This window comes from Schistocerca americana, chromosome 1 (assembly GCF_021461395.2).
Source record: "Schistocerca americana isolate TAMUIC-IGC-003095 chromosome 1, iqSchAmer2.1, whole genome shotgun sequence".
In the NCBI taxonomy this organism is placed as follows: domain Eukaryota; kingdom Metazoa; phylum Arthropoda; class Insecta; order Orthoptera; family Acrididae; genus Schistocerca; species Schistocerca americana.
In genome coordinates, this window is record NC_060119.1 from 915223786 (window position 1) to 915236005 (window position 12220).

At 37.1% G+C, this 12220-nt stretch overlaps 1 protein-coding gene across 2 annotated transcripts in view; it reads right to left on the reverse strand.

Moving 5' to 3' along the window:
* LOC124615290 (E3 ubiquitin-protein ligase RNF103-like) overlaps positions 1 to 12220 on the reverse strand; it is a 137714-nt gene that overhangs the window by 19665 nt on the left and 105829 nt on the right. For both annotated transcript variants that reach the window (XM_047143070.1, XM_047143077.1), the window contains 3 exons: positions 9665 to 9817; positions 6948 to 7130; positions 6524 to 6847 (listed from right to left, as the gene is read on the reverse strand). In XM_047143070.1, coding sequence (XP_046999026.1) covers positions 6553 to 6847; positions 6948 to 7130; positions 9665 to 9817 — 631 coding nt within the window. In that variant the 3' untranslated portion in view covers positions 6524 to 6552. The remainder of the gene's footprint in view (positions 1 to 6523; positions 6848 to 6947; positions 7131 to 9664; positions 9818 to 12220) is intronic.

The following is a 12220-nucleotide window of genomic DNA, read 5'->3' on the forward strand; positions in this document are numbered from 1 at the left end:
ATAAAAAAGTAAGTAACTAGTGCAGTTATTTTTTAAATCATGACTGACACAGCTGCGGGTTTTCCTGAAAAATTAAATATGATAAATAAATTAAAAAAATTAAATCATTAATATTACTGAAAGGGGACAGGGGAAAGTAAACTATAGGTGTAATGAGATTTAGATTTGTAATTTTTAAGTTTTATTGCAGCACTTTCAAAGACTTTGTCTGCTGCTATTTCCTTTAGGGTTAATAGTGAGTCAGATTCAGTACCCTTTTTTTTTATGAAGATGGCTACCCTACCACATTTATCACTGGTTCTCTAGTAGTTTCACAGAACTAGAAAACTCACAGCGAATAACTTCACTACAGCATTGCAAACCCAGTGTTCTGCAAGGCACACTACTGAGAGCTCACTGGCCTCATTAGTTAGCAGAATTTTTAATTCTTCAGTTTTATTGGGTAAGGACTGGACATTGTGGCAGCAAATTTTCAGATTTCTGTCGAGTTTCCTAGGAAGGCTTGAATTTATGTTCAGTGTATCACTGACTTTTGGATTAACTTCTGCTGTATTCCCTATTCAATGGCTTCAGATCTGTTGTGCATCCTTGGCTGCAAGTGTTCCTTCAGAAAATTCACTTTCACACCGCACTGTTGGGATGTCACATTGTTTTGATGGAATGACACAATATTATTATGGTGAGATGCCACAACAGTATTGTTCCTTTCTTTGTTGCCTGGAGAGACCAGACAGGAAACTCACTTGGCTTCCAGGTGAGCAATTTCTGTACTCTCAATTGCACTGCTTACAAGAGCTGCATTAGAGTTAGGTATCTATTAATTGTGAACTAAAAAACTTAATGAATTATGAAAATTAGGTGTTGCAGTGCAGTTGACTTTACAATTTAAGATTAAAGGATTCACATTGTAGTTTATAACACTTTAATACACTGACTCACGACCCTTGGAAGGTAATGCACAGAAAATGTGTCCTAGAATATATGTATAGTGGAAGTACTCGCTGAAGCTCATTTGGCAGCTGCACAAGGGGCACAGAAATGGTCGTCATTCAGTGCAGTGATCCTGTATTTGTATGTTCATATCGCATTTCCCCCCTTATACTTTCATAAAAAGGAGGTAACAGGTAGAGTTCTAAAACTGATCGATTCAAACTTCCGCAATCAAGCAACATTTTGTAATTGTTTTGGTACTTTATTATATATGAAGTTAATTCAAAAAATAAGTAGTGTATCCATAACCAGCAGTGATTTTAGTTTCTTGAGGGTTGGCAACACTGAATGGTAGAGAGCAATCTCCTGACCATAGCAAACATTGCAGGAACATGATAGTACATAAACTCATGCTGTAGTATATTGATAAGTTTCACTTATGGACCGTCTGATAGCAACTGAATAAAACACAATTTTAGTGCCATACGCGTTTCGCCTTTATTTTCTGCAAGGCATCATCAGTGGCCTGGAATATGTACATATGTTAGCTATTTTATTTACATTTTTGTCACTGTGCCTATAGGTTATAAACAGTTCTGGTGGTTTGTATTTCCTATTAAGTATTAATGTTTTGAACTGTACTTACAGGTTGCGTAGACAGTTTCTCACATATTACGCTCCTGTTGCATTTTTGGCGTTGTTCTTCTTCCTATGAGCGCCAGTTTGCTGTTTTTTCCACATTCCACAGCACTATGCACTGAAAGCATGTTTTAATGCAATGTTTTGGTTTCTGTTGCCGACTGTCAAATGTTTTTGCCAAAGATCGAATGTTACTGCCAAACTTATGAGTGTAACTACTGAAGTATCTGTGGTCTGTTCGTGTATGCATTTGTGTGTGCGTTTGTGTTTGTGTATGTGTGTGTGTGTGTGTGTGTGTGTGTTTTGGTGTGGTATTAATTTAATTTCATTTAATTTTATTGTATTTAGTTATTTATTTTTGTTTTTATCCTGTGTATGTGTGTGTGTGTGTGTGTGTGTGTGTGTGTGTGTTTTGGTGTGATATGTATTTTTTTGTGCTGTGTGTGTGTGTCTGTCTGTATTTTGGTGTTACGTATTTTTTTTTTGTGTGTGTGTGTTGGGCTGTGTGTGTGTGTGTGTGTGTTTGTGTCTGTCTGTCTGTATTTTGGTGTTATATATATTATGTTATCATTTCCTTTATTAAGTGTAGTAGGGAGCCTGTGCCGATGTGTGTTTGTTCATTTATCACATGTTTGTTTTCTGCTATGGCTTTCTGGATGTGGAAGTTTTCTTGCATTTGTATAAGATGTTTGTCATGGTTGCTTATTCTCATTATTTTCATTTCTTGTTCCATGTTTGTAGGATGATGGTTGTAGTGTTTTAAATGCTCTGCAAATGTGGAATGGTTTGTTTCATACTTCCAACATTTCTTTGTATCTTGTTTCAAAATTCCTGCATGTCATGCCTATGTATACTGCATCGCAACTTTGACATTCAAGTTTATATATTCCTGATTGTTGGAATTTGTCCCTCTTGGTAGCTGGCTGGCTTAGGTGTGATTGAAGGGTTTGCCCAGGCTTATATGCTATTTTGAAGCCCTGTCTCTTTAGGATGTTTGCAACTCTGTGTGTTAGTTTATGTGTGTAGGTCATGGTGTACCATCTGGTTCTTTTCTGTGTGGTGTTGTCATTGTGTGTGTTTGTTGAGTGTGTTTGTAAGTTTTCAGCTTGTGAGTTCTTTTGTATTGTGGAAATGTTGTGTTTGTTTTTTATTTGTGTTTTTATTTTTTGATTGAGCCTGTGTACCACATGTGTCATACCCGTTGTTCCTAGCTATTTGTATGATCGTGTTCATTTCTTGTTCATAGTTTCTCTTGCTGAGCGGGATTCTGTTTAATCTATGTAACATGTGTCTTAGTGCTGCAAGTTTCTGGCTTTGGGGGTGGTTGGATGTGGAATGTATTATCGTGTCTGTGGTTGTTGGTTTTCTAAAGATGTTAAATGTATGTTTTCCATTTTCTTTTTTAATTGTAATGTCAAGAAAATTTATTTTATTTTCTTTTTCTTTTTCAAGTGTGAATTTTATGTTCTTATGAGCTTTGTTTATTTCTGAATGGAGTTCATCTATTTTTTCACTTGGCTCGTCTACCAAACAAATAATGTCATCCACGTATCTGTACCAATATATGATTTTGAAACTTTCATTTGTGGTTATCTTATCATATATTTGATTTTCAAGGTGACTGATGAAAATGTTTGCTACAGTTCCTGATATTGGGGATCCCATGGGCAGTCCATCAGTTTGTAGATAATATTCTTCCTCAAACTGAAAGTAGTTTTGTTCAGTTGTCAGTCTGAGCATATCTGTTATTTCTTTTATTGCATCTGTGGTGAGGTTGCTGTGGGATGAGAGATTTTGTTCTATGATTTCTATTGTTTCTGTGATAGGGATGGAGGTATACATGTTTTCTATATCGAATGAAATCAGTGATGCTGTGTGTGGTATCTGTATGTTCTGTATGTTTTCTATTAGGTTTCCTGTGTTTATCACTGTTCTGTTGTTTTCTACTTTATAGTGGTTTGTAACTAACTTTTGGAGGTGTTTGGCTATGCGGTATGTTGGGGCTTTCTTGAAGTTGATAACAGGTCTCATTGGCATTCCGTCTTTATGTACTTTTGGTTGGCTGCGGAGTGTTGGTGCTTGTGTGTTTTTCTGTGTTAAGTAGTATTTCTGTTTGTCTGTGAGTGTGTGTTCAATGTTTTTCAGTGTTCGTTTCACATTTGCCTGGAATCGTGTAGTTGGATCTGACTTCAGTTTTTGTATTGCGTTGGTGTTTATGTATTCCTTGGTTTTTGTGATGTATTGCTCTTTATCCATGAGTACTGTTACATTTCCCTTGTCTGCTCTTGTTATTAATATGTTGTTGTTTGTTAACTTTTGTTTTAACCTTTTCATAGTAGCTGCTTCTGTTTGGTTGTTCTTATTTTGTGTCTGCTGTGTTTGTTTTATTATGCCTTTTATGCTGTAGTGTACAGTTGCCTGAAACGCTGTGATCGGCTTCCTACTCATTGAAGGAAAAATACGCACCAACATTTTTTTAACAAATCAAAACAGTTTACGGTGAAGGTGTTGTGAACAGAACAAGTGTATTTAAGTGGTGTAGGGAGTCTTGTGGAGATCGAACTAACGTCCATGACAGAGAGAGGAGTGGAAGACCTTCCATTCTGACAGATGACTTGGTGCAAAAAAATCAAGGAAACTGTTTGTGAAGACAGTCAATTGACAGTGGGTAAAATTTCTGTGGTGTTTTCATGAGCCTCCAGAACTCTCTTATATGAGACACTCACAGAAATGATGGGATACCAGAAACTGTGCACAAGTTGGATCGCAAAACAGCTGACAGAACAGCACAAGAAAAATCAGTCAACAGCACCAGCAAGTTTCTTGAGCGACTTGAATTGGTAGGTAAGGATTTTCTGAGCTCTACTATGCTTCTGGATGGAACGTGAGTGGCTCATGACATGACAGACAAAAGGACAGTTGTCACAGTGGCATCGTACCAATTCCCCATGTTCCAAAAAATGCAAAATCACAATTTTGGGCAAAAAATCATGGCCTATGTGTTTTGGGATCAAAAACGAATAATTTTTGTTGAATTTCTGCCTTTGGGATACCATCAATGCACAGTGATATTGTAAGAACTTAAAAAACCCAAAAGTAGCATTCAAAATAAAAAGAGGGGAATGCGGACAAGAAGAGTGTGCTTGTTGCACAACAACACCCAACCTCACATAGCCTTAGCCATCAAGGTGATTTTGGAGTCATTTGGTTGTTTTGAACCAGCCTCATTATCCCCCGAATTCAGATTGTCATCTTTCCACCTCCCCTGAAGGCACATAAAGTGCAATTAAATTTTCACCTGATGAGCAGGTGCAGAAAGAGGTTCTAAAGTGGGGGAAGGAACTAGCAAGAGAGTTCTTCAAGGAGGGCATAACGAAGCTTGTGCCGGAGCTCACATGCACTGAACGGGATGGCGATTATATGGAAAAATTGTCAACAAGCGTATCAACAATATCATGTAATTCTTTTTTTGCAAATACACTTTTTCTAAAAAAATATAAAACCCTAGCACACTTACTTTCTGAACATACCTAGAATTCTGTTGTGAGGCTATGAAAGAGTGGCACAAATAATTTATTTTTGTCTGTCAAGTTGTAATTTGGCTTTCCAAATGTTATATTTACTAACAAACCCCACAGTAGTCAGGTAGCAATGCAAGAACCATTTCAGACTGCTATATCATATCGGCCGAATAGCATATGAGCAACTGCCAGTTACATTCATTGGACCATCAGATGCTAGAAAGGAAATTAACAAAACACTTACCTTAATGTATTTTCTCTCTCTTTCCGAGGTTTTGCCTGGATTCTATCCAAGTATGTTACAAGGGATTCTAGTTACATGGTACCCAATATGAGCACAACAGAATCATATACTGGATTTGTACACTGACTTTAGACTATTAAATACTTCACATGATTTTATTTTGTATGTAAATAAAAATGTGACATTTTGAGATACAAACTATCAAAGTTAACTGCAAAACTAATTGCAAACAAAAGTGAGCTTGAAGTTTATATGAAGAAATATGCTCCCGAAAATTGTGGAAATTGTAGAAATACAAAATGAAAACTAACCTGAGAAAGCCTCCGTACTTAGTTTCAAGAACTGGCTTTAAATGGTGACTCTAACAATACACAACAATCCCCCAACTTATCACTCCTGTAGGGATTGTGAAGACGTAATTAGATTAATTTCAGCACACATGGAGGACTGTAAGCAATTATTCTTCCCCTGCTCCATATATGGGTGGAATGGGAAGAAACCTTAGTAACTGGTACAATGGGACTTACCCTTTGCCAAACACTACATAGTGGCTTGCGAAGTACAGGTGTAGATGCAGATATTTTTCTTGACATAATTCCAATACAAAATTGAGTCTCATGGTAAATAAAATAGTGTAATAGTGCTACATCAGTTTCTTCCAGTAGTTCAAAATAGTGAGAGCTTGAGATAGCAACAGTTCTGTGTAAATGGGCGTGGAAAACACTGACACATATATATTTATTGTTAAGATGTGGTTACCTCATAATAAATTGCAATCCAGAACATATGGCTAAAAGATCATTAAGCATATCTTAGGAAACCAAACAGGATAATAAGGAAAATTACATTTTAACATGCTGTTGATGATGTGCTCATTACAGTTGGAGCAGAAGCTTGGAATAGGGAAGGACGGGATAGAAAGTCTGCCACTTTATTCTCAAAGGAAACATCCTGGCACTTGTGACAATTGATTTAGAGGAAACTAAGGAAAATCTAAATCTGAATGCTTTAGGAATTTCAACCATCATACTCCCAACTACAAGTCCAGTGTCTTTCCCTTGCACCACCAATAGAATATAAGCTATATGAGAAATAACTCAGTCACTTGAATGGAAATAGAAGCAAGAGAGAGAGAGAGACAGAGATTGAAACTAAGATAATGAGAGTAAACAAGTATATAACCCTGTACCTTAATGAAAGTTCCATTCGCAACGTTATTCAGTCTGCATGAGGATGATGCACCTTGTTGCGATAAGCTGGCCAACGGCAGACAGGGCAATGGTGGTTATCCCTTGACAGCCAAGTAAATATACAGGGCTGGTGGTAGCTATGTCCACATGGCAATCCACAAAGTATTGCACCGTCAACATATGGTTCCAGACAGACAGCGCAGTCCAAAGCCAACAACATTCCTGGCGGAACTGATTCCCACCAGCAACCCATTGTGCCTAAAATGGTATTCTCCTCAGGAGAAGAAGCACTTGTACTTTCCTCACTTTCTGAGCTTTCTTCCCTGGTAATACATTTAAAAAGCATATGTTAGAAAGAAAATAAAAACTGTAGTGTGAAGTAAATCAGCATTATATCAATGACAGTGAGGTAGTTATATTTACCTTGCAGCAGGTACACATTTGCATTCATTATTCTGATGAGGCAAGTTTGGCTCCCTAAAATGAGGTCCTGGTTCTTCACCATCCATCATACGTGCTACTGTTTCTGGAGAGTCAACACAGTGAGTGTCAAGAACCTTTAACTGCAACTGGTTATTGGATTTGCAGCACTTTGTATTTTCAGAGCTGCAGAGAAAGGATGACACTTCCACTGATTTACTTTGTAAACGTCACCATAAATAGCAAATGTGTACATATTATCAAAATTAAACAGTTGAATATAAAAATGTCAATATACGAACATACTAAAACAATTCTAGAAGGATAGTTGCATATAAATTGTGTGTGGAAGATCACACAGAACTCATGGCAAATCCCATACCAATGTGAAAACAGATTAGTTTACTTAGATAAATATAAAGCAGAATTACTCACATGTTGCTGGGGTTCACATTTTTGAACTTGCACAACTGACAATGATGACAAAAGCATGCGATTAGAAATGCTCAACAAGTGGCTCAACCAAGGGAAATTAAGGTAACACCAGAATTAACGGTCTTCCAGTTTCTCCCGGTGTATTTGAAGACAAAATAATCCATGGGTGTGCTGCAGACTTTTTGCATCCAGAGGGCATAATATTTTGCTGTTGATCCTGTTGCCTTCCTCAGGTCCACATATAATAATGGCGACAGGACAGATCACTGATATACTGCGCCCTCTGGACACCACTAGCAAGCAGTACATCAATAAAATTATTTCTTATTTTACAGTACGTCTTGTATGGTTACACCACACATTTATAGAATAAGTACCTTGTCCCACACCAAAAGCCCCTTCTCATTCTTGCAATCAACTATGACACAACTTCCAATCTGCCTTATCACATCTTTCAAACAGCCCCAAAAATTGACCAGTTAGTAATCGTAGATAGACCTAATAAGAATCTCCCTCCTTCCCCAAAGCTAGCTTGCTATTTCATTTTTGACACTCTTGTATAAAGATCTTGACTTACCACTTAAGTACCTTAACAACAAACTTGAGCAGTTTGGCTTCCACATGGAACACAGCACAATCCATCGATCGCTGCATATGGTTGAGCTGTTATGTAAGTCAATGGATAAGAAGCACATAACAGAAGCTTTCTTTTTTGATAGCAAGAATAACTCTGACTAACTTTGCCATGACTGTATAATTTACACACGTTTCAAATAAGACATTTGAGATCAGATGACCCACATTACTGACTCATCCCTAATGGGCAGACAGTTTTCTTAAGTCACAGTGTGAATGTTAGTACAAGAGCAATAAGAAAATTTTGGTCTGGAAAAGATATGGTGATAATGTGCTCATAGCTGATCTGAGAATCCAACTCATTTAGTAATTTGATGTGAAACATATTCACTTAAGAACATGTGCATTAAAACAGTTCTCTACATGGACAGGCTTTAAATTTTTCAAATGGCAAATGGAGTTCTCAAATACATCAGCTACTGCAATCGTATGAAATAGACGTAGCATGTGTCTTCAACATATACTGAAGCAATCTGTAGTTGGAAACTTTTTAGTGATTTGTAATGAACACTGCACTTGCAACAAAGCAATGACATATTGATCTGGTAGCTCTAAAACCAAATCTGATGGCAAAGCTCTCCAAGGCCAGTGGGCATTCCACAGATGTCATGACCAAGCAACAGACACTGTAAGAACTCAATACACTGTTTTGTTTATACTTATGTAACAGCTCCATTAAAAAAAAAATCTTCAAATGTTAAAAAGTTCCTTAACATTTCACTTTTATTACTAGGTAAAAATCAGTTTTTTGCGGGGATACCAGGACTTCCTGACAAATTATTAATCTGGAAATGAAATTAATTTTCCATTGTAATTAACACACAGAGTGTGATTGAATATGGCCTGACTGGACCAATATTATAATTTAAGGTGACACTGACTGCAAACACAATAAAAAACACTTAATTTCCAATGTAAAACAGTTCACAGTTTAGTGACGAGACAGTGACAATTCAATAATGCGTGTGGAAACTCTGTCTAATATCAGGTAACTATGAAATTAAATAAATTTCAGTTTTATTATGAAAGGTGATTGAACAGTTTTCTGTTCCAAAGAAATCATCCGCATCCTGTCTCTCCCTCACATTCACCTTCTAATCAGTTCAAGGTGACTGATTCAGAAGACGACCCCAAAGATAATTCCATTTCTCTTCTACAGTTGTGCACTCCAATGTTGGTCAGTTTTTATATGAATACAAAAATTTAACATCCATTCATTTAACAATATCCCCAAAAAAGTACAATTTTTGAAAGGTACAAAACAATTATTAAATTGAATGAAAAGATAAAACTGTGTAGTTTGGTTGTCTTGCAGTGGTTCTCAACAGTAACCAAACTTGTATCTCTTCAAAATCTACTAAGTAGTTATGAAATTATATTCAAAATTTATTATTATAATGGTACCCATTTTAAAACTTCAGTAAAATTAAACACTCAGTACTTGTCTTTCTAATATAAATACTTTTCAGAAGAAATGCTTTCTCAATGAACAATGATTAAAAATGCAGAATCAAGCATTCTTGAGTATTTCTAGCAGGAGAAATCTGCACAAGTTTCTTTTCCTCATTATGTGGTTGTTTTTCTCTCACAGGTATTCTAAATAATTTATTTTTGTACAGGACAGACTATGTAAGAAATTATTTCATTACCTTGATGTACTAGGAATTCTGAACCGCCATAATGGTAGCTCCTTCACATAATCTGTAGGAATAACAGAAGGTTGCAACCACAAATTTGGAACAGCCAGTCGTTCAATTAACATCTCTATACCTTCCTCCATGTCAAAATCTGTTGGAGCTTGTCTGGAAATGAGTTGTATTTGTTTCTCAATACATACATCACAAATAAGCAACCAACTTCATAATAATTCTATTTCTTTGCATTATGAAAGAAGTGATAATAACATGCAATAAATGGAGACAACTTTCCTCAAGTAAGTATTGTCCACTCATAGAAACAACTGAAAAGGCTTTAAACACTTTTAAAAATGTTTCCTTTCAATCACAAAATTATTTCACTTTAGTTAAAATACAGTATATTTGTCATATAATACATACTGGTTTATACGATAATTCATGAAACTGTTTACATTTTGTACAGGTTACATCCTGTCTGATCTGATTTTATGAATTTGTGAAAATATATAGTTTTTATTGTGGCTAATAACTTAAGACTGTCTTTCAAATTTCGTCAATTCAAAATTGAAGTATTCTGAACAGCTCACACATTACTATAAGAATGTGGGCCTGTCCTGAAAATGTGGCCTGTATATTATACAGTTTCATTAAAGGTTCTGTGCAATGTTTAAAAAAAGTCTGAACAGCACCTTTCAGATAGCAGTGATGTAATGAAAGCTGGCAAAAAAATTTACCAGAATTACAAAGCAACCTATTGCATTAAAAATATTAAATAGCTACATTCCATCATACACAGACTGTTTTCAGAATGTAAAAGTATGCATTTTTGTAAGGAGTTATGAGCTCACCATCACAGGCAAACTAATGAATTAGCTAGAAGTTGAACAAATGCAAGTGTATAAGACATGATGCAATCACGTATCATTGGAGCTAACGAGTTGTGCACCTAGTTCAATAGCTCGTGCCTGGCAAGTTGAGCAATGTCTGACAGTTAGAGGGTTTTTGTTTTTCTCTCTGGTGGAATGGAGGAAGTGGGTTGTACGAAAAGGAAGGGGATAGTTGGAACTGGGCAGTTACGGTGGATGGTGTGTCCAGTGAAACATAGGGGCTTCCTAGAGAGCAATAGGTCAGCATCACTAATGCATCATTTTTCTGGCGTGCGTGATGGCAGTTGGCACTCTCCATGCAGTGCAATGCAGCTGTTGACATTTCATGCTGGGCCAGCCTGGTCCTGCTGTAGCTGTCCTTGTTTGGCAGTACCCAGGTTCCTCCCAAAGAATATGGTGTGATTGTGCGGTCGTCTCCGCTTCTGCACTACATGACTGGGATACTTTCACAGCATGATTTTGCTGGGAACTGAGTCAGTGCCTTCTTCGGGTTCCTTGGTCATGAACAGAGCCCGGATCAGCTTCCCTGTGGTTATGGTGAGCGCTATTTGTACATTCTCCATTGGCTTGTCTCCATTCCCTGCTGCTGGTTGTGTTTGAAGCAGCTGGATGCTGGCCTTTCACTTGGTTTATCAATTTTTGTTGTTCTGCCCTCCCTCATTTTCTCTTAATGTGATTTTGAAAGGGTTTGCAGTACGTCCTCAACTCTCTCTCATGGGGAAATTGGCTTATGTTTAGAGTAAATGTTTTTAAAATTTTTGGGGTAACTTAATATTAGTTATTGGATTTCTTATAGAGCCGCGGCACAGGCTTTGGCTTTATACAATCTGTTCACTGCTCAAGAGAACTTTGCTGTATATGTTGCAGTGCATTACCTATCCTCTCTCAGCTTCTTGTCTGTGGTCTGCTGTGTTATCAGCAGGTTTCAGCCCTGACCTCACGTGTGGCCTCGGTATGAGTTCCGAAGTAAATTATTAAAAAATTAATGTTTTGATGAATTGGTACTTTTTAGGGAAAAGAATAACCTTCAAAGAGTATCTAAATTGTTCTGCTCCCAGTGTTTCACATTTAACGCCCTTTTTAAGTGTATTGCTGGGAGTATTTGGCAACAAATAATGTCCAATAGTTTTCCCTCAGCCCTTCCTCTAGATCCTGTTGGTTGATGTCCTAAGATATAAGCTCTTGTTGCCTGTGTCAATTTTGGTAGCTATAGTGTGGTTATGTTCTGGCCTTATCCTCCTCTCATTGAACATCATATTTTTTCTTTCTTTATGTTATTTTCTTGTTTATTGTAAATTATATGTTATTACTTGGAAACTGTTCACTGTTGATCGTTGTTTCAGGCACACTATGCAACATGGAAGCTCGTACTGTGACCAGAGTGGAGACTCTCAGGAAAGAGCAGTTCAAGTACGAGTTGTGACTATGGGGCCAAACTGAGGACGGTGACGTCAGTGAGTTATGCAAGTGTCTGTGCAGCAGTCATGCTTCCCATGCACGTCATGGAAGAGAATATAGGCTAGGTGAATACCATGCTAGCGAGTTGCTCAACTTCCTTGGTAGACATACATAAAAATGTTGAATTCCCTTCTGATACTACTACCCCTCATGCACAAACTTTTCGTCTGGAAGCGCAGATTGCACATTTGTTCAGCTGAGTGGAAGACTTGTGGTCCTTATT